The sequence below is a fragment of the Aedes albopictus genome, chromosome 2 (assembly GCF_035046485.1).
Source record: "Aedes albopictus strain Foshan chromosome 2, AalbF5, whole genome shotgun sequence".
NCBI classification, from domain to species: Eukaryota; Metazoa; Arthropoda; class Insecta; order Diptera; family Culicidae; genus Aedes; species Aedes albopictus.
The window spans coordinates 221,218,024-221,245,510 of record NC_085137.1 but is presented as its reverse complement, the minus strand read 5'-3'; the positions used below and the strand labels follow the sequence as shown (position 1 = coordinate 221,245,510).

At 37.4% G+C, this 27,487-nt stretch overlaps 1 protein-coding gene across 1 annotated transcript in view; it reads right to left on the bottom strand.

The window, feature by feature from the left end:
• Nucleotides 1-7,068: 7,068 nt before the first annotated feature.
• The window catches only part of LOC134287929 (titin), a 413,960-nt gene continuing 393,541 nt past the window's right edge, over nucleotides 7,069-27,487 (bottom strand). The window contains exons 16-19 of the mRNA XM_062851184.1: nucleotides 27,135-27,358; nucleotides 26,822-26,963; nucleotides 7,862-7,911; nucleotides 7,069-7,709 (exon numbers count right to left, since the gene is read on the bottom strand). Coding sequence (XP_062707168.1) covers nucleotides 7,374-7,709; nucleotides 7,862-7,911; nucleotides 26,822-26,963; nucleotides 27,135-27,358 — 752 coding nt within the window. The 3' untranslated portion in view covers nucleotides 7,069-7,373. The remainder of the gene's footprint in view (nucleotides 7,710-7,861; nucleotides 7,912-26,821; nucleotides 26,964-27,134; nucleotides 27,359-27,487) is intronic.

The following is a 27,487-nucleotide window of genomic DNA, read 5'->3' as shown; positions in this document are numbered from 1 at the left end:
TGACATATCATGTAAATTTGTGTTATATGTCATGTAAACTCTCAGAGTCATGCTGAATTACATGACATATACAGTACTTTTTCGATTATATCACGAATAAAAAAAATAATCGCGTGATATACTGGAGCGTGATAAAATTGAAACATATTTTTGCGAGTGTTTTTATTACTCAAAATACATCCAAATACAAAAAAAAGCAAATAAAAAACTAACAAAACATTAAACCACGCAAAGGAAATTGAAAATTTCAAGCAGCATTTTGAAAAAAAAAAGCCAACTGTCAATATAGATCAAGGAGTCATCCTAGACTGTATTTATGCTGCATTGTAGAGCAATGTGAAGATATCCCTTCAACGCCTCAACTAACTTAGTGAAGACGAAATAGAGCCACATGAAATGGAACGCATGAAGTCTCAAATGGCACTCAAAAGTTTGCTCGAGTGAGCAAGCAATGAGTAGCATTTTCAGTCTTGAGTATTATTTAAGTTATGACATCCATGCTGTCGGTAATTGATACATTGATCATTGATCATTTCATAACAGCCGTTTAAGTGATTTTAATGGTCTTCTATTCTGACAAACATCTTTGGATTCTCTTATGCTAGGAATCTTCCAAAACTTATATGAAGTTGCGAACGGAATTCCATTTAAAGCTTGCAATTTGACATTTTGTCAAACCAACTTTTATTGAAATGAGTTAAAATTGAAGTTTTATACAGCTTTTCGTTTGTTGGGTAAATATTTGAGATGTTTTAGAATGCGATTCTAGATAATCAAGTCCCGGTCTGAAATCCCTTATCATTTTTACCACTGAAACCACTTAGGGTAGAAGCATTTGTTTTAACCATAATACAGATTGAAACCTTTCAAATTGGCATATTGGTAGTTTTAATTGATTAATTTGTATTTTTAGGAATAGTTTCCCTTAGACTGACCAAAACTGGTGAACGAACCAGTAGCATAACCAGCAAAAGTAGCATAATTATGACAATTCATATGTCCTACATAGTTTGGAATATGTACTTGTAAATATTTCTATCAAATATCATAGCGTGATAAAATCGAAAAAAATACCGTGCTAGAATCGAGCGTGATATAATGGAGCGTGATGAAATAGAACCGTGACAAAATCGAAAAACCACTGTAATGGAAGTTTACATGATATTTCATGAACTTTACATGATATGTCATGTAAACTTCTATGATATCCCACGCTCCAATTATGTGCATCATATGTCACAGAATTTTTCACTCTTTTTTCGATCTGTGTAGGAATTGGTTGGTTTGATGGACGGAGTATGCCAAGCCGAAGGATATATCGTTTCTGAAATGGAAATCTAGCACAATTTACAAGGACTTTCACAGTAATATGAAATTTTGGTATTTTGCTTTGCGCAGAGCGTATGATGATTATTTGATTGATACTCAGAAAATTGCCGAAATAAACAGAATTAAGGGGAAGATGTTAAAGCTTCAACGTGATTTTAGCGCATTTTTATCTAGGAACAACGAAATTTACTTCAGTGGTGAGCCAATGTCATATTTTCAGTTAGACGAAACATTAAAAAAAAAAAACGAAATAAAAAACAGATCAAAATTATAGAAGTTGGTGGAAGGCAAGAGTATAGGGCAGAAGTAATTCAGGAACATATAAGGGGGATTCACTTAACAGCGTAAACTGATTAAACTGATTAAACGTCGCGATCACCAAGGCAATCTTTGATTATTACATTCACAAATTCATGAAACATTTCAAATAAGCAGAAAATCATGGCTTACGCAGCAATTTAATCTGTTTAGTGAATACCCCTATAGTTGATCATTTCGAATCGTTTTTCAAATCAAGTCCAATCGAAGACGGCCCTCGAAGTACTTGCCCCCGGCAATATACAAAACGAAAATTTAATGAATGCAGCAATAGAAGATGAAGTTTATCATGCAATGCAATAAAAAATAGTGCATCTAAAAAATCGCCGGGTCTGGATGATTTACCGAAGGAGTTTTCCATGAATAGTTGGACATTATAAAAACAGAAATTACAGCAATTTTAAGTTGTGCCATTCATGGAAATATGGATAAAAAGTTTTGTGATGGTATGATTATGCACGTTAGAAAAAAAAACGCAAACAACAAGGTTGAAGGATATCGTCCGCTGACTCTTTTGAATTTTGATTATAAAATTGTAACGAGAATTATGAAAGAGAGATTAAATAAACTTAATTAGTTCAAATCAAAGGTGTGCCAATCCGAAACGTAATATTTTTGAAGTAACTTGTTCGATAAGGGATCGAATAACCGAGCTACAATATAAAAAGAAAAGAGCTCTTTTGGTTTCTTTCTATATGGAAAAAGCATTCGACCGAGTAGAACCGCGTTTCTTATTTGACATTTTACAAGCAATGAATATTAACAAAAAATTTATTGATTTCATGAAAGCTGCTTGAGATGTTTCCTACTCAAAAATACTTGTGAACGGACGTTTGTCCAGAGAGATTAAAGTGGACAGATCTGTAAGACAAGGTGATCCCATATCCATGCATTTATCTGTACTTTATGTGGAACCACTGCACAGTGCAGTGGTCCACGAACCAGATTTACTAGGAAAGATGCATTCAACGCCTTCAAATGAGTTTTTAGGCAAATATGATCTTCTACAAAGTTGTCCCTAATAATAAGGCTCTTTTTAAAATGTGCATGAAAATTAGGGTGGTCCATATTTTCAAAGAAGTTGGTAACCAAACTTTTTTATTTGCAAGAATAACTGTATACATTCTTCGGGATAGTTGTTGATCTATTAATTTTGAGCAAGTTTGCTGAAGACACTTTTTATGTAGCTTTAAAATTGACCGATCTAGAGGTATTTTTCTGAATAAGCTTAGGGTGGACCAAGAAAACCCGGTTTTCTGGCGTTACCTTTTTCAGTTTCGATTTTTCATCAAAGTCGCCCAAGAAACACTTGTAGAGCATTTGAAGACGCGCTGAGATGGTCGTTATCTCTTTTGGTTCAAAAGTTACAGGCGTTTTTCTTAAAAAACTCATAGTTTTTTTTAAAAAGGTGTTATTATGGGTTGGGACAAACATAAAAAATATCTATTGCCCGCATTCAAAAGAAGAAATGTTGTTATAAAACATATCAAAAAATTGGAGGGGTGTTATTTTTGTAACTCAAGTGAAAAATACTTTAAAAGTGCCTATTTTTTTTATAGAAAATCATCAATATCTTTTGAACGAAATGACATTCTCAGCACACGAAAATGCGCGTTTTTGGAAGCTCTAAAAGTTGTTCTTAGGTGACTTTAACGAGAAATTTGAAACAAAAAAGATAAAAACAAAACTACAACAACAAAAAAGATTTGATCATAAATACTTTTGTAACTTGTGAATATGATAAATCTTTTTTGCAATTTCTCATCGTAATAGGCTGTTTTACCTCACGCAAATCTGACAGGAAAAGGCCTACTTTCCCACACCAAATTAACAGTGCTGTAATGATTTATTACAGCACTGATTTGCGTTGCGTAATGAACCATTACAGCACTGTTTTCAGTTTTGGTCAACTTCTTGATGCTTTCTGGACGCAGTTTTGAATCATAGCGACAACTGCACAGTATAACCTATTATGATCAGATTTTCTTCAACATTGGCTGTGAACATCAGTGTGCAGTTTGATGAAAAATTTTGTTGAAAACTATCCTCAAGGGTAATTTATGAAATTGCAAAAAACGTTGTACGCAACTCGGTGCAGAACTCGGTTTTTCCAGCACTCGTCGTAATTATCCAACTCGGCAAGCCTCGTTGGATAAATGTACGACTCGTGCTGTAAAAACCGTCATTCTGCACCTTGTTGCGTAAACTACTATTATTGTTAATCAATCTTTTAACCAACAAAGTGTAACCATTCCGGCAAGTTTCGATTTTGTTCGTTTCCTCAAATCAGATCTGCATTCCATTCCTCAACAATTAATGGACCGCTTCTCATGTAAGTTGTTGTACAGGGGATACTCAAAATAACTGGGACAGGTAAAATTTTCACTTTTCGAAAAATGTTCAACTCGCTGTAACTTTTCGAAAAGGGCATCAAATATTCTCAAATTTTTACTGTAAGTTCATCAACTAGTTGTGTATCAGTGAACAAAATTTGGAAAAGATCCAGCTATTCTACACGAAGTTATAAAGATTCTAGAAAAAGGTATAATTATCCGATAGCCAACTTTCAGCTGTTGTATCTCCGGATTCAATGAACCGAATGCAATGAAATTTTGATCATTTATGACTAATATAATGAGCTTTGAAAAACAGTTTACTTAATTTGAAATTATTATTAAGAAAAAAAGTTAACGCGATTTAATTTATTCTATGTTTTTTTTAGTAAATTTATCTATTTTTCATATGCATCCCATTACTTTTTCAATTTAATGCCGGCTATTTGGTTGCTTTCCTTTAAAACATAAATATATTCAAGTCAATAAGAGGGAATTTTATTGAACTATAATTACTATCTCGAAGTTTGAAACGATGATGAAGTTTAGAAATAATTGGTGTTATTATAGAAAAATAATCCAATCGTAATAATTTTCTTTCGTGTAAAGAATTTTAAGTTAAGTCAAAAGTTTTCAATAGCTCATTATATAAGTCATAAATGATCAAAATTTCATTGCATTCGGTTCATTGAATCCGGAGATATAACAACTCAAAGTTGACTATCGGATAATTATATCTTTTTCTAGAACCTTCATAACTTCGTGTAGAATGGCTCGATGTTTTCCAAATTTTGTCCACTGATACACAACTAGTTGATGAACTTACAGTAAAAATTTGAGAATATTTGATGCCCTTTTCGAAAAGTTACAGCGAGTTGAACATTTTTTGAAAAGTGAAAATTTCACCTGTCCCAGTTATTTTGAGTATCCCCTGTATGTCTCTCTCTCTCTTCTTGGCGTAACGTCCTCGCTGGGACAAAGCCTGCTTCTCAGCGTGTTCTATGAGCACTTCCACAGTTATTAACTGAGAGCTTCCTCTGCCAATGACCATTTTGCATGTGTATATCGTGTGGCAGGCACGAAGATACTCTATGCCCAAGGAAGTCAAGGAAATTTCCTTTACGAAAAGATCCTGGACCGACCGGGAATCGAACCCGTCACCCTCAGCATGGTCATGCTGCATACCCGTGCGTTTATCGCCTCGGCTATATGGGCCCCAATGTAAGTTGTTGTATGATCATTATATATCTAATAAACAGCCAGCTGAAATTTCATTAAAATATCCTAATAAATCATGGAATTTTATCTGGAGGAACATAAGCATGTCAAGAGTAATAAATTCAGAAGAAAAGTCAATTAATTATTTAATGGCGAATAAAAAAATTCCAAACATATGGATTCATTTTTTAGGCACGGTCGCAGTTTCAACAATTAATGTAGACATTGAAATGTAATGATTGAAACGTTGTCGCATCTTTTTTCTGAATGTTGTTCTGTAAATTTGATGTGGGCAATTTTCTTAGAAAATCTTAAAAAAATCAATCCTAGAAAAATAAACAAGGTTTCGACAAATTTCAGTTCCCTGAATTAAAAGAATTTAGTCAAGCAGAAAGAGAAAAAAAATGTTGTCGTTTTTAGTAAATACATACAATACGTATGCTCCACCAAATTTATCAAGAAATATACTTATAAAAATTCTAAACTAACCCAACTTATCCAACTAACAGACATTGTGAATTAGTTTGTAAGTTTCTTTCAAAAAAAAAAAAAATAGATGATGATATTCGATATTAACTAACTGCCAGAAAAATATGTAAATGTTACAAATATGCAGTTATGGGCCAGTTAAAACGAAGTCAAACGTAACTTTTTGACGTGAAGCACGATTTTTCGAGGTTGGTTGCCCTGAATCTTTATTGTTAGATATTACACTAGTTTACAAAATAAAACGAAAGTCGTGAACTTTTGTCAACGGCCAAAATTTTTGAAGCACAATTTAGCGCTGATTTTGAAACCGTGCTTTAAATTTTTTTTAAGTAGAACAGTTTTTGATTTTTAACTCAATATTGAGTTTTACAATTTTTTAAAACGTGGAATTTACTAAAATTCAAATATCTTGCGTTTTGTTCAACCAAATTTAAATCTTTTTCCATAAATTAAAAGCTGAACATAATACCATTCGATCATCCGAATGCAGGGTTTGCGTCAGATTGATGAAATTCAAGATATTGGAAAGTTTTAGGGACGATCTCCTTAAATTTTAGCAAAATTTCTTAAAATATGTGGAAAAATGTATTTTTTTCAATAAGAAAAAAAAAACAATTTAAAAATTCTTTCTCAACGTTTATTTGACATATTATATGTAGGCGAGTTACGCAAATTTTTCTGAATTTTTTTATTATAATATAAAAGAAGGGTACCTTTTTGGGCTCGAGACCATGAACACTTATACAAAAACTAATAAATTTGCATTTTTTTTTGCATCGTATTCCAAAACCAGACGATTTTAGTACCGATTGTTTTCGTTCTTTTTGTTATCATGCATGCTCACTCCCAACAAAAAATACCAAAAACAATTAACAAAATAAATAGCGCTAATTAGCTTTGGTATCGATAGGATAAACAAGGGGTAACTATGCTGAAGATGGGTTCCGTTCCCCCAAGTCGTTTTTCTATGGAATGGCTGTAGGGTATCGCGCCACTTGGGCGGTGGCTTCTATATTCGTCTGTTTTCCACTATAACTCAGTCAATTTTGAACCAATTGACATGAAATGTTGTACACGGGTAGATACTATACCTATCTCACCACATTCCAAAAGTTGTGTCAATTGGTTCAAATTTGACTGAGTTATAGTGGGAAACAGACGAATATAGACGCCACCGCCCAAGTGGCGCGATTCTCTATATCGGTTTAACACTTTTTTACACCCTTACACTATTTACGCTCTTACTTTTGTAAAATCTTCGCAAGTGGAGGCTACTCAAACGGATTAAAAATGTTCACGCACAAACTTTCCCAAAGGTCGTTACAGCAGCGCAAGCATAACAGTTGCGTAAGGGATTTCTTTCAAAGCGAACCAATCGTGCTTACAAATCAGTACAACATACTTTAATCCTAAAATACTCGGTAAGACTTCACTCTACTAGCGTCAGTAGAAAACGGTTCACAGTGTAGCAGCACACATTTTCAGCAGCACACACGGGACGAAAAGATTTGTCGAATGTACAGCGGCATTGGCGACGACGACGACGACGACGACGATTCCAAGCGACAGAGATATGTTTGTTGCCAGCCACCGGAGCAGCAACGCCTCGTTGTGGTTGGAAAATCGAGTGAAACGAGGCACGACGACGACGCCGATGACGACGACAAGAACTTCGTTCGTCACCGGTCAAACACAGCTCTCCGGTACACGTGTCGTCATGAGGCGATCCTTAATCACATTGATGTCCAGATCGGACCCACCGGTGGCGGCAGTGGCGCTGCTAATACTACTGGCAGTTGCACTCGGATGCTGCTGGATCGGTCCGTTGAGTGCGAGTCCGGAATGATGTCCGCCTCCACTACTGCCGCCACTGCTCTCCAGAGCCATCGCCACCGGATGGCCACCGACCACGAAGGACGCCGTTGGACAATCCAATCCCAGGCCGGCGCTGAGATTGCTCAGGTCTATCGGATTAGGGTAGTACGAACTTGCCGAATAGTTGACAAATGCGTAGCTGTCGTTCTGCAGGGATAGATGGAAGGACATCCACACACATGTGCACAGGCAAATAGGTCAAAGAGAAAAGGCATATAATGAAAATACAATCACTACTCGTGATTCTGTGGAAAAAAAGGAACTTGACACAGGGAATTTGCTGCTCATGTTGGGCTTACCTTTTCCCTCGATCCAAGCATTGGAGTGGAAATCATCGGAGAGGATGATACTGTGGGAAAAAAGTGAGAAAGAACACATGAAAGGATCTTATAAACACTTATAGGTTTGTGATGGATTTTTTTTTGTCGTCGGAGGCATGGCATTCTAGTTTGTACCTAATCCGGAGAATTCCTTTGATCAACAGCACATAAGTGTGTAGCTTTGCGTGTCTTACGTAGTCAAACTATCGAAGAATGCGTTGGTGAAAATGGTTAAATGTTCTGCTGCTTGCCAATCTTTCCAAAAATTTAAAATTTTAACCTTGAGACTTAACACTTCTTTCTAGCTTTTTTGAATCAAGATAAGGCTTTTTACGGATTGGATGACGTTTCACCGGAAGCTGAAGGTACTTTACGGAGCATTGGCTTTTGCTCTAAACAACGAGTCAACAAATTCTGAAAATCAGCTTTATTGTAAACTAGGTGAGTTTGTTTCATCTAAATTTTACCGCAGTTTTATGGGAGGATAGTTATTGGGTGGGTATTGAATTTTTTTAATTTTTTTTTATTCCTGTTCGGGTTTGTCACTGCGACCAGTTTTTAGATCTATTGTGACATTACCCGTATCCTTAGTGTAGTGCATGTCGCATTACTCAATTGCCATTGAGTGGCAATAAAGTATCGATTTTGATACAGTTTTTGTTTTGTTTTCTTAGAAAACAAAACAAGAGTACTGATATTGGCCATGTATCGGAAACCTAGCATCACCCTTGTTTTACTGCTAAATTCTCCCCAGTAGGAAGTTTAGGACCCGGGTTTTAACATTAGCAGCAATATCATTCCAATAATGGAACATGTGTTCAGTAATGAGGATTCTAGTATTGTCATCGCGGTTGAAACCCGAAGTTTCCCCACACCCGACAATCGAATTTTCTCAAAATCCCTATGTGAAACCTAATGTCGGACGTAGTGCGCTGGACAGCGGACCTGGCTCTCTATACAGCGCACTGTGCCCGACGTACGTCCGACACACGGTTTAGGAGAAAAATCGATTTTCGCGTGTCAAAAATTCCGATTTTCAACTTCACGAACAATATGTTCCTTGCGTACTAGCACTTTCCAGTCTTCGAAGAGTTAGTACATACATGGATCCCTAACCCAATTTGATTTCCTTTGCATTGAGTTTAGCCTCAGATGGTGAGGTTTTTAACTATATGCAAAATAAAGTTGGTAAACTCAGTTTTATTCAAAAACTGGCAGTCACCAAAACACCAGTAGTAGGACTAAATGCTATAACTCCTTGAATTACAAGAACACATTCCAAAATTGAAAAATAGGACGACACTAGATTTCGGTTTGGTAGATCTATCATCGCAACGCAACCCAAAAAGGCGATCTACCCACGCTACGGGCTCCGTTAAAGATCGAGCATCTTTTAAACCCCCTCAATCATTCATCCCTCAGCACGGCTTTGGGACAGAAGGTCGAAGGACAAATGGTCGAAGGACAAAAGGTCGAAGGACAAAAGGTCGAAGGACAAAAGGTCGAATGAACAAAAGGTCGAATGGATAAAAGGTCGAATGGACAAAAGGTCGAATGGACAAAAGGTCGAATGGACATAAGGTCGAAGGGACAAAAGGTCGAATGGGAAAAAAGTTGCATTTTAGTAGACCAATTTACCAGCTGGTATTTCTCGCATTTTTGAGAAGTCTTTGTTGCCGCTCATTGAAAACTCATTGAAAACATTGTAGTGCTGTTATAGAAATCATATGCATTTCAGTCACTAACATTTCCATAGGAAATTTTTCCTTCTTTTGTTTGTAGGCTGTTCTTTCAAGTTCTGTTAATGTAGTATTTATTTAATGGCAATTTAGTTTAGTTTTTTGTTCAGGAATGTTTCCTTCTTAAATTTATTGGCTGTTCTTTTAACTTTTGTTAGTGAAATAATTATTGACTCCTTAGGGACTTATTTTTCAATCAGAAATTTTGCCTTCTTCTTTTCAATATCTGTTCTTTCTAACTGTACTGCAGAAACATTCATTAACTACTTGTGCTTAGTGATCATCCCCTCTTGGATTGATAGGTAGATCCTAATAATTATACTGTATAAGTAAACAATTTCATTTTGTTTGCTCATACAGGCGTTACGCCAAAAATTGAGAATTTTCGATCCCCCTCTCTCTGTCCTATACTAACTATATTGCTTGTTACACTTTTGCAAACCACCCTCCCCTATAATCGTGACGTACTTCATGGATCACCCCTATAATACCCAGAGATTTGTCCTTTTCTAATTTATAGAATGGTTGACTTTATTTCATCGCATTAATGATTGGAATTTCAAATGAGAATATTGCGATCTATGATTCATCCTTCTTCAACCCATAGGCTGTTCTTTCAAGGAATCAGAGATGGCATGCTCCTCAGTGCGAAACGTAAGAAGAGAAAACATACACTCTACACACGACTTTCAACGAGAGCTAGGGTGAACTACGCAACTTTTTTCACACACAAACCACCCGCTCACCCTCAAAATGAGTGCTCAAACAAATGTTACCACAAACACGTTTTTTTTTCAGTTTCTGCGTGCACATTTTGTGCGCGCAGAAAATGTGCACACAAAAATTCGTGTTGAGAGCGCACTCAGTCGTGCTTCCAGTGCAATACTGTGTATACCACAGGAGTATAAAAGTACTTGCTTGTCTAAGATAGCACATAAATCACAGACAAATAGATGGGACACTAACGAAATTTCAATCTCATATATCTCATGATCCTGATTACTTAGAAAGTTGGTGTCTTCGGCAAAGTTGTTTGACTGGTCAAGGACTAACCGATAATAAGATTCAAGATTCAAAATTCCACCGCTAGGCGGTGCTAGTGAGCTAAAAAGTTTTGTTATAAATATCAGGAAAATTTGCCAAAAAATGCAACTAGCGCCGCGTAGATGTTGAAACTTGAACCAAACGGTAATTATTCTGAAAGCCCTTGATCTACCAAACCATATTGCCGAAGACTCCATCTTTCTACAAAATGAGGATGCTGAGATATGCGAAATTTAAAATTTGTTTGCTCTCTAGCGCTGCCTAGTGGTAGAATTTTAAATCTTAAGTCTTATTATCGGTTAGCCGTTGACCAGTCCAACCACTTTGCCGAAGACACCAACTCTCTAAGTAATCAGGATCATGAGATATATGAGATTGAAATTTCGCTAGTGTCACATCTACTTGTCTGTGATTTATGTGATATCTTAGACAAGCAGATGCAACACTGACAAAATTTCCATCCCATATATCTCAGGAATCTGATTACTTAGAGAGTTGGTTTCTTCGGCAAAGTTGTTCAGCTGGTCAAGGGCTTTCAGAATATGGGCCGTGTGATTTGTGATTTCACCGCTAGGCGGCGCTAAATAGCGTAAAAATTTTACATTTCACATATCTCAGCATTCTGATTCTTTACAAAGATGGTGTCTTCGGCAAAATTGTTTGGTAGATCAAGCGCTTTCAGGATAATTATCGTTTGGTTCGAATTTCCTCAGCTAGGTGGCGCTAGTTGCAATTTTTTGCAAATTTTCCTGATATATATGAAAAACAAACTTTGTTAGCTCACTAGCACTAGAAATCCTCTATATAGAGATGAGCGGAAGTTTTATATGACGAATCGGCAACGCTGTTTGTTTTGTTTACAACTGCTTCCAACACTTGCCACAAAGCAAGATGTTCAAACTTTGTGCGTGACTTTGTGTGGTGCAAGTTGTTTTGTTTACGATTGCTAATTAATGGTCGAGCTTTATTTTACAAAATTTTGGAAAAAAATAGCAGCGCAATCGAAGAAATATGAAATGCATTGCAAAGAGCAGCGCTAATCATATCAGTAGTAGTGAATCAAGCAGCAGCAATGGAAGGTATTACGAGAAGGGAAGATATAAAAGTTTCTACATGAACATGAGTACTTGAAAGCATAATTAATTAATTATTATCTTTTTTACTACAATTTAATATGCCATCAATTCATCGATATCAAAAGTAAATAATTATAATTTGTTTAGTTCTGATTCCAATACCGTTCGAACGACGCATTCCTACGAACAATAAACATGTTCGTTTGGCTCACACTTTGACATTTCTCTCTGCACGATTGGCTCACAATCGCCGCTTCCGCAGATCTCTATAATGTAGGATTACTAACTAGCACCACCTGTTGGTGGAGTTTGAAACCAAAATATTCATCAACTGTAAGTCCTTGACCAGCTTAAGACGTCTGCTTGTCTCTGATATCACAGGATTTGATACCCCTTAGCGGGTTTTGGACTTACTGGTATGCTTTCGGTTCACCAAATGCTCAAACAACACTGACCCCCTTAAACACACTGCGTGTGCACTGAGTTCTGTTTTTTCTGCGTGCGCGCAGAAATTGCGCACTGGGATTATGATCTGCGGGCTCTCATTGCTCTCACGCAGCACTCTAATCACCCGCACAAAAACTCTGCGTGAGAGAAATTATGTACATTTTATTGTGCGTTTTTTCTCTTTTTCTTTTGTAAATGAAACTGAGAAGTTCAGTGAAAGATGGGCACAATTTCTGCGTGACATGCCATGCAAGGAATATTATTTTCCATATTTAACCTTAACTTAACATTACTTTTCATCATTTATGGGCATCTATTTCGAATTGCAATGCGGTAAAAATTGCTGCATATAAGCTATTGCAAGTTTTAGTAGACACTTTCTGTTGTAACCGTACATTTGGACATGATACATACGAATTACACGAACAAATTAAAACTTATTTTATTGACTACATGCATATTTACAACTTAAAATTGAACATAACAACGCGGACTAACTATTTACATCTTCTACGCAAGTGGCCATCTTGCTGAGCGGGCGATGACAGATGATGCTTTCGTGTGAGTGTGTGAAACATCATCACGATGACAACCTAGTTGTCATCGGTGAGCCCACTGCTAAAATGATGTGTTGGACAATTGGCCGTGTTGCCAGATGTATTTCCATTGATCCCAACACTTTCCTATTTTCCAATAATGATTGTTTTGAACTTGTTGAATAATTTTGCTATCACTCGTTCTAATTTTTAATCGTCGTTTTTCTGTCGAATTCTGATCACTTTTTCATGTCTTCCAATTTGTCTTTAGTCTATTTAACCTCTTTACCCTTTTAGACCTTTTGTCCATTCGACCTTTTGTCCATTCGACCTTTTGTCCCATTCGACCTTTTGTCCCATTCGACCTTTTGTCCATTCGACCTTTTGTTCATTCGACCTTTTGTTCATTCGACCTTTTGTCCATTCGACCTTTTGTCCATTCGACCTTTTGTCCTTCGACCTTTTGTCCTTCGACCTTTTGTCCTTCGACCTTATGTCTTTCGACCTTTTGTCATAGATTCGTCGCCAGGCGCCCATAATCACAGAGAAGATCTTCGCAATCATCACAATTTTCGGATTCCGACGATTGACGATCGAATCTACTTTAGCAGTCTGAAATGTATTTGACGCATCCTTTGGGACCTCCCCCCCTTTGCACCCTCCCCTTTTCTGCTGGGAGCAGAACATACGTGGCTTTTCTGTATTTTGTTATATAAATTATACATGTTTTTGCTCAAATTTCATCGTTGAATAGTTTTGACTGAACCTTGACATGTAATGTATTACTACTCATCATAGTCTATTGAATTCAAGGTTGAAGTTTTAATCCCAGAGCTGTTCTAAGGCCTTCAAAGTACGCTGAAGTTTCTGTCACAAATTCAACATTCCAAACTAAATTTTATACACGATGAATGACCCCAGAACATAGTCTACGGTACTCAAAAAGCTTCAAGGCACTCCTAGAAAATGTATGGTATATGAATAGGGTTATCTAGGTCATCTAAACTACTCTGAAATTCACTTGTGTTCACTCTGTTCAAGAAATTTGGTCACGTTGATGTCCATTAGACCTCCCAATGCTACGAGCAATTTCACAATATCAAGTAGTTGGACATTCCGTAAAATACAAATGGCCAAACTTTGAAGTTTGGGTTACGATATCTACATACTGTATCATGCTTGAATTGTAAAAAAACATTTCTGGAATGTAGTCTATACTGCTGATAAAGCCTCAGTGCACAACTATAATGCTTTTGGTACATTCATGGGATGTTCCTGGCTTTCCAAACTATACTGGAATTGGGGCCTTCAAGATCTACAGGCTCTACTCTTGTTTATCTTTAGTGTATCGGCATAATTCTTTCACGATAGTGTATGTTGCAGTTCCAAATATTATGAGTATATCTATGTGTTGCTAGTTGGGTGTCCACTGGCATATAAATGGACTCCAATGTATTTAAAAGTATGGATCACAGTATCTGTGAATCTTTGGATATTTTTGTAGCGAATGCTCACGGAATGTAATCTACACTACTCTTAGAGCTTCAGAGCGCAATTCAGATAACTAAGCGACATTCACTTGGTGAGCATCCTCCTCCAGGATTTTCTCCAGGAATAACCGCCTATTAATCTGGGGATTCATCAAGGTATTCAGAAATTCATCCACGGTATGCCCTACAAATTCTTCCAGGAAATCCTTAAAAAATTCATCCCGGAATTCCTCCAGCAGTTCCTCCAGGGGTTCTTCGAGGAATTCCTCACAGGGATTCCTCCTAAAATTTCTCAAGGGATTCCTTGTGGAATTCCTCCGGAAATTGTCCAAGGGATTCCACCTCGAATCCTTCCAGGGATGCATCCAGAGATTTCTCCAGGATGCAACCAAGAATTCATCCCGAAATTCCGCCAGGAAATCATACAGCGATTCCACCAGGAGTTCCTCATAGGGTTCCTCCAGAAATTCATCAGGGGATTCATCCAGAAATTCCTGCAAGAGCTGCTCCTTGAATCCTTTCAAAGTTTCCTCCAAGATTCCGTGCAGGGATTCCTTCAGGGATTCCTCTAGGGATTTTTCCAGGGAATCCTACAGGAATTCCTCAAATAATTCCCTCAGGAAATTCACAAATTCCGCAACGAATACAACCAGAAATTCCTTTGGGAGTTCTATCACAAATGCATTCAAAATTCCTTCAGCTACTTCTCAAGAAATTCATCAAGGGTTTCTTCCGCTTGGAATTCTTTATGTAACTCTTCCAGGAATTCTTCATCTAATTCCTCCAAAGATACGCCCCAAGAAATTCTCTAGAGATTAATCCAAGGATTCCTCTGAATTTCCCCTCGAAATCCTTCAGAAATTCTTCCAGGAATTCCATCAGTCATTCCTCAAGGAATTCCTTCAGGAGTTCCTCCAGGATGTATTCCAGAAATTTATTCAGTAAATACTCCAGGAATTTTTTCAAGAATTACTACAGGAATTCTTTCAGGAATTTTTCCTGGAATGACTCTAGGAACTCCTACAGGAATTGTTACCTCTATGAATTTTTCCGGGAATAATCTTACAAAAAATATTCCAGATATTCCTTCAGGAATTATTTCAGGATTTCCTCCAGAAATTATTCCAGAAATTCCTCCAGGAATAACTGCAGGAACTCCTACAAGAATTCCTTCAGCAATTCTTTTGGTATTCCAGCCGGAAATATTCCAGGAATTCCTCTAGGAATTATTTTGGGCACTCCTGCAGAAGTTACTTCATTAGTTCTTACAGGAAATCCTCCAGGAATTCCTCTAAGAAATCACCCAGGAAATTCTTTAAAAATTCTTTCACAAATTACTACATGAATTCTTCCAGAAAATACACCAGGAATTCCTTCAAGATTTCCTCCACAAATTTCTTCCTGGAAGTATTCTTGTAGGAATTCTTGTAAAAAATCCTGAACGAAATCTTCAAGAAATTCCTGGAGAAATTCCTAGAGAGATTCTTGGTGGAATTCTTTGAAAGAAATAATGAAGGTATTCCTGAAGAAATTCTTAGAAAGGAATTCTGAAAGAGATTGTTAGAGTAATTCTGGACGGATGTCTTAGAGGAATTTCTGGATGAATTCGTGGAGGATTTCCCGAAGGTATTCTTGGAGAAATTCCTGGTGGGGGTTTCTGTAGGTCTTTCTTGAGAAATTGCTGAAGGATTTCCTGGAAGAATTTCTTAAGATATTTATTGAAAAATCCCTGGAGGTATTCCTAGAGGAGTTTATAAAGGAATTCCTGGCCAAATTCCTGGAGGGATTCTTGGAGGATTTTTTGCAGAAGTATTGGAGCAGGTCTTGGAAAAAATCTTATTGGAATTCCTGGAATACTTAAAAGAATTTGTGAAAAATTTCCTGGACGATTATTTAGAGAAATTCTTAGCAGAAGACTTGGAGAAATATTTGAAGAAATTTTTGGAAGAATTCTTTTAGAAATTTCTGGTGGGATTCGTGGAGGAATTTTTGGAGGAATTCTTGGAAGAAGTCTTGGATCAGATTCTGGAGAAATCCTGAAGAAAATCTCAGAGGAATCCCTAGAGTTGTTCTAGGAGTATTCTCTTGAGAAATTTCTGGAGGTTTTCTGAAAAATCTTGGAATTATTTCTGGTGATGTTTTGGATGAATTCTTGAAGGAATTTCATGATAAAATCCCTTGAGGTATTTCTGGCGAAATTCATAAAGTTATTTTTGGAGGAGTTCTTGGCAGAAGTCTGAGAGGGACCCTTGGCGAAATTATTTTTTTATATATCTTTATTAAAGAGACTTTCAGCCCTTGGCTGGCTCGTCTCTACGGTGAAATTCTTAGGGAAATTTATGTAGGAAGTGTCGGAGGAATTACTGGAGGGATTCTTGAAGGAATTCTAGGTAGATGTCTTGAAAGAATTCCTGGATAAATTCTACGATAAATTCTGTGAGGAATTCTTGGTGGAATTCCTGGATGAATCCAAGATGTAAATTCTGAAGATATCCTACGAGGAATTCCCGGAGGACTTCCTAAAGGACTTTCTGGAGGACTTCCTGAAATAATTTATGGAGGATTTCCTGATATAATTCCAAAAAGAATTTATTAAGGAATTCCTGAAGGAGTTCCAGGAATTTTACGCGTTATTCCTTAAGAAATATTTGGAGGATTTTCTAAGGAAACCCCTGAAAGAATACTCGGACGATTTCATAGAGTTATCCCAGGAGTATTTTTTAAAGGTTTCCTGAAGTATCCTGGAGGAATTATTAAAAAAAAACTTTCAAAATCCCTTGGGAAATTCCTGGAAAAATCATAAAGAAGTTCCTGGAGGAATTTCTGAAGTCATTTCTATAGGAATTCATTGAACAATTTCTTGACGTATTGCTGGAGGAATTTCTGAAGAAATGCCTAAAAGAATCTCTGGGACTACTTCTGGGATTGTTTTAAAAATTCCTTCCGGGATTTCTGCTTTTTCCGGGATACCTCCAAGAATCTCTTACCGGGTTCCTCCAGAAACTACTACTAGGATTATTTCGGAAGCTCCATCAGGGATTCCTCTAGTATTTTTTTTTCTGGGATTCAGCCAGAAATTACTTCTGATTTTTTTAACAGCTCCTTCGTGGATTTCTTCGGAAACTTCTCCCAGGACAATCCGGGAAATTCATCTGAAATTCTTTCAGAATCTGCTTCTAAAATTTCTTCAGAAACTCTTTCCAGGATTCATCTAGGATTTCCTGGATTTCTTCAAGAGATTCGTTTGGAAATCCTACAGATCCAGATCCTTCTGGAATTCCTCTGAAAGTTCATTTTGGAATTCTTTCAAATGTTTCTAATGGAAATCCTCAAGAAGTTTATAAAGAAGTAATTTGAAAAGTTTCTCCTGCAGTTTTTGGTTATGAACTTCTCTTGAACTTCCTACAGGATTTCCTTGGAGAAATACTCCAGCAAGCTCCTTCTGCTTTTCATCAGAAGCTATTAGAAGAATCTCGGATGGAATTCATGGAACATCCCTTGAAATCCCAAAAATAATTTAAGAAGAAATTCTGGAAGGAGTTCCTGAGATGGAACCTGTTAGGAATCTTAGAAGAAACTCCTGGAAGGACTCCAGAGATAACTTCAGAAGACACCCCAAAAAGAATCTCAGATATAGTTCTCCGAGGAACCACAGAACGAAATCTTAGAGGTATCCTGGAGTAATTTTTGAAGGAGGTGCCATTGAACTGTTTGTCATTATGCCAAACATTAGCCATTGAAGTCCGACATTTATCCAAGGTTGCTGTGATTCACGTTGTGTTGGTCATTTGTTGGACTTGTTTGACCAAATAATTGTCACGTCTAATGGAACCTTAAGTAGAGGGCAAGGATGGAAGAAAATCACTTCTAGTGATAAATGATACAGGATACGAACAATCCAAGATTGCCTTTGCTCTTGCAGTAGCATGATGCCGACACCCTCGCTCCGTGCTTGTATCATAGGATCACAGGCAATCATAGCATTTGATGCACGCTTCATCATGGGATCACACGTTATCGGATCATGTTACAAGTCGCGATAAATTTTATTCATCACGATTTAAACCATTTAGTCTATAGACCAATAAACGGAATTCATGATTAAAAACAATACATTCATTGGCATATCTTGATATTAGAGCAACAAGAATGCACAAAAAGTGAATGATTTTCGGTTTTTATCTTTTAGAATGCATGATAACGACCGCATCATGGCCGCACATGCCTCGCGATTCAATTTTCGCGGAGCGTGGTTTGTTATAATGCTTGACGACAAGGTTCTATCGTTGTTGCTATGATCGCGCGATGCGCTTCAAACGCGACACATTCAGGATCTTATCATGATCACTAGTTTTCCATCCTTGCTAGAGAAATTTTGGAAGGATTTTTTTCTTAAATCAAGAACTCCTGAAATTCTTCCGCCTGCATTTCCCACAACCGCAACAATCTCAGAAAATATTCCTCAAGCAAACCAGGGAAGAATCTTTGGAAGAATCCCGGGAATACTTCCTGGAAAAACTGGCAAGTGCTCTTGAAGGAATACCAACAGAAACCTGCTTAGGAATCTCTGAAAAAATGCCTGGATGAACCCCAGAGCGAGCTTCTGATGGTATCTTAAATAAGAGAACTCCCTTCGAATCCTACAAGAAACTCCTGGAGGTGTCCTGGAAAAAAATTGTGAAGATTGTGGGATTTCTTAGGAATCCCAAAAACAACTCCTGGAGTTGAAGTTTATGTTCAGGTTATACGTACTTTTATACGGTAAAGTTACATCGCATAAGATGCAGTAAAAGTGCCTTATGCGTACAAAAGTGGAGGCACTATAGTTACGTGCATTGACGGAAAAATAATGACGCTGTATGACTTGAAGCGATATCTTATGCGATGCACGATTTGCACTATTACGACGTAATATAGCATCTTATGCGACTTAAAAATATTCGATATAAAAAAATTTTGACTCCTAAGTATCGATTTTCGAGCCGTACTTTACACTTCACACCAAACACTACTTATGAAACACATTGATGAATTGTCATGACATTCTAACTCACCTCAGTGCTTGTTGGAATGTACATACATGGAAACCAAGCGCTATACGTGTTCGGCAGGCTATCTGGAGATCAAAATGATGTAGCATGATTTCTCGCACAGTTATCACTACTCTTCTCTTGCTAGCACACCCTATTGTAAATCATCAGGTCAACAAAACAAAACTGATGACTTTGTAACTTGTTTTGTAACCATAATGATGACTTTTCACTTTCTTTAAAAGCTTTTTGGCACTCCAACAGCACCTCTTTCATTGTTATCACATATCAAATCGCAATATGCCAACTTTAACGATTCTAGCGTATGCGAGTTTGTATGTATATTTGAACGAGTTTATTTTCACTTTTATGCGATTTTGATTGTACACCAATGCGGGTTAAACTGACATAATTAGAAAAGTACCATAATAATTATGCGAATTCAATTCACGCTTTGCGAGTTCACTCGAACGCTTTTGCGAATAAGCAAAGTTCGTCGCAAGAAAACATCGGAATGTTGTCCACTACGATGTAGTCATACATTATAAAAGTTAATTTGCACTCTTATATGATTTTACCAGATACATCGCATTAAGTTCATAAAATAACATCATATGCGATGAGAATTGTCCCTCAGCCGTACATATACGCGATAGTGACTTAAAATAGTACTTTATACGATGTACAGCGTGCATCCTTATGCGATTCCTGGTTGACTGGGTTGTATCATTCACCTGTGGGGATGATTTGTAAAAAATACCCGGATTTTTCACGTTTCCGAAATACTCAATGTATGAGTTTGAGTGTGTGTTTGAGATTGTTTCAAAATTGAACGGTGATGAAGAACAATTCGGCTAGCTGTTGCTTTGGTGCGGTTGCCTTCGGTGTACGCAATACGAGAAAAATGAATATGACGAGAATTGACGCATATGACGAAGTTTGATTTGCTATTTTATTTATTATTTAGTTCTATCGTATGGTGGTGTACACCATCATTATCACCAGCAGTGGCATTAGTATTACTCAAAAAACAAATTAAATCCTAATAACTTATATTTGAATATGAGTTTGTTTATATTATATTTGAATATACATTTGTGAGTTACATTATACCTTGTGCATAATCTGAAAACAAATTTTCAGTTTACTCATTCGTTCACTTGGTTCAAGTACTTAGGGTGGAAATCTACTTCGTCAAATACGGTAATTTCCGTCATATCAGACGGAAAATAGCAAATAATTACAGATAGGGTATGTGTGCCATCAGTAATCTCACGCTCCCATATTTATACTATTCGAAAACAAGCGATTACGGCACCGATTGATTCCTTTCTTTTTGTTTTCATGGGTGCTCACTTCTAACAAAAAATACAAAAATAAGAAACAAAACAAGCAGCGCTTCTATCCTTTGTTTTTCGTAGGATGAAAATGGGAGCCACATGCTTAATAAGGGAATCAATGTTGACGGTTTTCCCCCTTATCGAACGCGACGATTTGAATACGTCGCGGATGAATCCGTCGCTAGAGTCGTCGCAGCCAATCAGCAGGCGGGTGTCTGACGTTTATCCGATCTCACTAACACAAACAGCAGCAAAGGTGGAGCTTGATTCGTTGCGATGATTCAGAAATACCGACTGGAAGTTGGCACCGCGTTTTGTTATGAAAGCAACATACAATACCCTATTCCAACTTTGCCTATAGGGCACTGCACTGTTTTGATTTTGTACCAGGTTTTGACATTTCTTGGCCTTGTTGTTTACAAAATTTCTGTAAGAGTGAAAGAGATGGCAAGAATTTCATGCAGAGCCCTATGGCTTATCAGATGGAAGAAAAAAGATGTAAATCACAGACAAACAGAAATATCACTTGGAACAAATTGCGATAAAAATCATCGTCACGAAAACATAATCGCCCGATGCTAAACAAGCTGTGTTACGCAAACCACTCAGTAGGGTGCGGTAGGGAGCATATGTCAAACAGGAGCAAAAACGATGCGAGCGCCGTGACCGAGCGATTTTCGAACTACAAAATATTTGAACTAACCGTTAAAAGGGTAACGATGAGAAGTACCAGAGTGAGACGTCTGTTTGTCTGTGTGTAAACTATCAATAACCACCCTCTATAGTACTGGAAATCGCAAAATTTTACGTTTCAATTTCACTTCTCTAACGATTTCATTTTTTTTTTATGCCGAAGGAAATCGCACCAAAACGGCAGCTAGTCGAATTGTTCTTCATCACCGTTCAATTTTCACTTGGCCATAGTCATATGTTGAACTGACCTTTAATTCACACTCTACAAAAGCTCTGTTGGTTTTCACGGCTGCGGAATGCAGCAAAACCTGTTAAATTTATCAAATCAATCCTGTCGATAAAATGTTTGTTTACAGTTGTCTTCGCCTAGAGAGGATGCAAGCAAATGTGTACGTGGACTATTCGCATACGAAACATCGTATTGTAAAATCACAGAGAAAGATTTCTTCGTTGCACTGTTTAATCATGAGTAATCATATGATAATCATAGGTAATCTGAGTAATCAGTAGTAATCTTGAGTAATGTATAGTAATCTTGGTAATCAATTTGAAATCTTAGTAATCAGAGCAATTAATGAGTAATCAGAGTAACTTTTCAGTAGTGTCAAGTAATCAATTTAGTTGGAAATCCCTTGGTTTGGCGTATGATAATCTGATCCATCTCAATTTTAAACTTTCTGCTTAATCGTACTTTGAGCACATGAGCGAGCGTCTATCAATAACGTAGCAAGGAATAGAGGGAGTCTCTGATTTTGCTGCGAACCATGTATTTGGTATGGGAAAGTGTGCTTCGGGGGGGCATGGGGGTGTTTAAAATTGGCCAAAACATGCTACGTCATTAACCCTCTAATACCCAAATTTTTGATTTTGATCTAAGTATCATTTTTCGTCATCTAAATCGATTTAAGGTTGAAGGATTCGTCATTGACGAAACCGTCATCATCGAAAATTCGAAAGCAGTTTTCTCGTTCAAATCTAAAATTTCCGCGTTGCAAATGTATTCACTGTGTTGCGAGTGGAGAATGGAGTACAGTGAATACTTTTTCAATGCAAACATTTGAGTTTTGAACAAGAAAACTGCTTTTGAATTTTCAATGATGACGATTTTGTCAATGACGAATCCTTCAACCTTAAACATGTTTTGGAAGATGATTCTTTTTAATTCTCGATTACGTGAATTTCAGTTTTTGATTTTTTCTAATTTTTATTTTTGAACATCCCCACACTTTTATATTTTTCCTGGAAGCCAATTTGGGGAACGGATTTTTTGAGATGAAAACATTTTGAGATTTTATGATTACATTGTTGAAATATTATGATTTTAAATTTTTTTCACAGAGAATTTTATTTTCCGTGTTATTTTAAGGAAAATAATTTTAGAGTGTATTCGATTCCCTTAAACTATTAAACAAGGATAGAATTATTTGGGAAAAATTTAAAATATGTTAATTGTAGCAATTCAATGCAAAATAAACAATGACTTCTAAAAGGTGACTAAAACATCAATTTTTCAAAGATTTTCAAAAAATATAAATACGTTTTATAATACACCAAAAACCATTTTGAGATATACAAAACAGTCCTAAATATCAGCCAAAAATATAAAAATTTTGATTTTCCACGAATCAAAAATTACAAAAATGATCAAACCATACCCCGTTTAAAGGCGGGATTGGGTATTAGAGGGTTGATGGAAGCTCTCTGATTTGATTTGGATTACGATGAATTTGACCGACTTTTCGAATAAACACCTGCGGTCAAATCATAATTTTTGGTGTGCCGGGAACTGAATTTAGGTTGTACCCGAAATAGGCGTGGATTTGACGGAAACAGAAGTCAAGGGACAATTATTCAATCTTATTATTTTAAGGAATTTGTAATTCTTCTACAATATGTTTTTTTCACATGATAGGGTATCGGGATGCTTCGTTGGCATAGTCCCCTCGTTTGGCCTATCTCAACGTAAACAAAAAATTCAAAAAAAAAACGCATAACTCGATATCGGAAAAGCTATGCCACTAACAAATGTTATAGTTTCAATTTTAGCACTTTGGAGCATTAAAATTGAATGAAAATGTCACTTTGTTTAGCTTTTGTAGACGCCTTGATTCTTCGGTTTAGTGGGTGTTCTATACACATGATCACCAATGGCATGATTCTGGAACTTTTCGAATTGACTTTTCAATAACTGAACATCTGATGCGACGGTCAAAGACGCTATTTTGGACTTGTATATTTGTTTTCAACGAATAATAACTATTTTACATATTGAATGTGGGCCGAATATTGAGGACATTTTTTTTTTTACTATGTACCCAAATCTTGGCCCATCAGTAAAGTGACGTCAACGACATTGCTTGCGTAAGAACCAGAAAGAACGAACAGGAAGAAAGATTTTGTGTGCGGTGACTGTAAAAATATAACACAATAATAGGGTTGCGATGTTTTCGTTACTAAATTAAAAAAGAACTTTAGTTGATTATTTATAGTTTTTTTGAAAATTTGATTCCGAAAATGTAATTTATAAGTAAGATTGGATAACAAACAGAGATAATACTTCAGTAGAAATATTGAAAAAATAAGATAATAAGTGGTTCTAGTGCATGGAAAGGAACAGGTCAACGTTGTATCCACTAATGCACATTTTTGTACCATAGACCAACGTTGCATACCATCGCATCGAATCCTGTCAGTTTTAGAATACGGTAGCTTTTGTTTTCAATCCGCGGCGAAAACACACTTAATGAAGCTTCAACGGGTTCAGTACCGTTGCCTTCGAATCGCGTTAGGTTGCATGAACTCGACTCACACAATGAGTTTATAGGTACTTGCTGGTGTACAGTCTCTGACAGACCGCTTTTCGGAGTTGTCTTTCCGGTTCCTCATCCGATGCGAGGTTGTGAATCCATTGGGGTAATAGAAAATTTCGAAAAGCTGCTCGAACAGAACCCTCAAACTCGTTTTATGAGTGTGTACTACTGGTACATGACGCTGGAGGTAAGCCCATCTACGGTTAACACCAATCATGACAACTTCTCAGACTTCGACAGTTCCTCTGTGGATTTTGATCTGTCTATGAAGGATGAGATCCATGTGATACCAGAATCTTTTAGTTCCATGTGTATTCCGCAAATCTTTGCAAGTAAGTTCGGGCATATAGGCGGGGACAGACAGTTCTTCACAGATGGTTTCGTTTTCATGCTTCAAAAGCCCTGTTCGGTATACGTTGCTGAGCTAGCGGCTATATTCTACAGCTTAGAGTACGTTAGCACTCTTCCACCTGAGCACTATTACATTTTTACTGACAGTCTAAGCTCTCTGGAGGCTGTTCGGTCAATGAAACGGATGAAGCACTCAGCGTACTTCCTGAATGGAATACGCCAAATATTGAGTGCTTTAACCAAACGCTCATATCCCATCACCATAGCTTGGGTCTCTTCACATTGCTCGATTCCGGGCAATGAGAAAGCGGACTCACTGGCTAAGGTGGGCGTTAGCGAAGCCGATATTTACGAGCGTCAAATCGACTTCGACGATTTTTTGCATTGGCCCGTCAGGAGACCTTGATCAGCTGGCAACACATATGGAGAGATGGAGAGATGGGTAGACGGTTGCACTCCATCATTCCACAGGTATCGAAGAAGCCATGGTTCAAAGGGTTGGATTTAGGCCGCGATTCCATTCGTGTAATGTGTCGGCTGATGTCCAACCACTATTTGTTGAACGCACATACCTTCCGTATAGGGCTCTCAGAAAGCGATTTCTGTGTCTGTGGCGTGGCTTACCAGGATATTGAACATGTCGTTTGGGGATGTAGGGGGGCCGCGATGTTACCAAAAAAAAAGTTTTTTTTTTTTATTTTGTGCAAATTATATATTTTTAATTTTGGCCACCTGGGATGAGAACACTCACTTGCTATTTTCTCAGCTCACAAGCGCGCAATCATGAAACTATGTATGGACGACTTTTGTCTTGTGGTTTTATCTAAAAATTTGCAGAATAGAGTAAGGGTCGCACACGCATAACAAAGTCATGACAGAGCTGTAAAAGCGATTCTCCACGGGGTGAATGTGATTTACATTCACCTCGTGGAGAGTTGCCCTCGCAGCTCCCTCACGACTTCGGTATGAGTGTGCGACCCAACTCTATTCGTCAAACTTTTAGACAAAACCACAAGGCAAAAGTCGTCCATACGTTTTTCTTGATTGCACGCTTGTGAGCTGAGAAAATAACAAGTGAGTGTAACTCTTTGCAAGTGAGTGTTCCCATCCTTGACCGCCACCCTCAAAAGCCACAATTTGAGGAACAAACTTTCAGTATAAAACGCCTTCAAAAGAAAAAAAAAATCGGCTGCGTCGCTATTTCTCAGTTACCTCTCAAATTTAATGTACATGACATCATTGTTTACGAAATGTGAGTGTCGAATAAAAAAACGTATCAGTGATCGTCGAAAATCCCTCTTACAGAAAAATTTTTGGTTACGTCACTGTGAACAAAAAAAAAATGGTTTCGTTAATTTAATTCATATTTTATTTTCTAAAAATTTTCATTGGACCGCAGATGTTTTGACAATTCGTAAAGGGGGTCGCCACCTCAAAAAGGTTGGGAACCCCTGCGTTAGAAAAGTGTTGGCAAAACTTGATTTGGAATACATGAACCTGATTTACCAGTTTTTGAAACGAGTTGATGTCGGAGTTAGATGTAGTGCGTTCCTTGTTTTCGTTGTCCACCTTTTGGTTTTGTTGTTCGCCCCTGTCTGTCGTCGCTCCCCTTCCGTTTGTCCTCTTCTTGTCCTTGTCTACCGATAAAGCCCTTTCTTTTTGGTTCTGTTGCAGATATGGACAATTTGTTCCATCATTTTTTTAGTATAAGTTAGCAAAAAAATTAGTTTTAAACCCATAAATCCCTCCTTCCCATTTATTTTTTATTTTTTTTTTCAATCCTTAACCTCGAAACAGCCGCGAGTACTTTGGCTTCCCAAACTAACATAGTATTAAGGCAGTAATAAATTGTAAAATGAAAAAAATAAAAGATTCCGGCTCAGTTATGACCATGTGGCACCCGAGCCTTCCAAATAAACGAATAAGCAAAAAAAAAAAATATCAATATATTGATGATGAAGTGGTCAAATTTTCAGCCAAGATTATTGAAAATTGCCGAAGTTACAACAGTTTAAACATGACGGATTTAGGGAGAAAAAACCAGCTCGCCATTTTTTTTTTGCTACAGAGTGTATTACCCTATGGAAAATAAATCAGTATCTGATCCCAAATCGACCATGTGGCGTTAGGCGAGGTACAAGAATACGTTCGTTCATTATTGGTCGGCGCTTACATAGACGGGAACTCGATAAAAACGCTAAAGTTTAGTGTAAAGTGTAGTTGGTGGAACTACAAGCGTGATGTAAAAAAATCACGTGTTATAATTTAGATCCATATCAAATTCAATTCAATGCATAACAATCCTTTAATCAAACAAACTTAAATACTGTTATCCAAAAAGCAGGTTATTTTGGGAAAGCTCATTCACTCTCTTGATACTCACTCATATTGAACTGGGCTGGAATAACATCCGGGTCCGGTTCGTCCTCGTTGGCATCCTTCGACGTGTTTTTCTTCCTCAAACTGCTCCTGTGCTGCTGCTGTTGCTGCTGGTGCTGGTGGTTGTGCGTTTGTGTACTTTTCCGCTTAATATCGAACCCGTCCGAGAGTGAAAGTGACGGAGTTGAATCGAAAAAAGAGAGTACGAAAATGACCAGTGAATTTACAACCGGAGTCAGGAATGAGCAGTTCAAAGGCATCTAATGGTACGGATAGTAGGATTTGGTAAGCAACGGCGGATGGCGTCCTGGCCTTACCTTCAAACAATTGGTGCCACATTCGAAATCGTTGGATATCACAATATTTTTTGTTTGCTGGGTGATTTTCACGTCATTCCGCTGTTGGTCCGCTTGGCTCCGAGGACGACAGCTGAGCCAGCACTGGCCAAAGTACGCTTTGGTGGAAATTGAGAGAGCCAATATTATGACGGTAAGCAGGGCGCCGAGTGCTATCGGGAACCATTCCGTCGAGTGTTTGCTAGCTGCAATTGTCAATCGGTGAAGCACCGGAGAGTCAGTCACAGTTTGTTAGTTCGGGACAAATGGACGCAGTGGTCTTGATTGTTTAGATCTGTTGTGGTACCTAAATCAGGATTATCAATTTCGCTAAA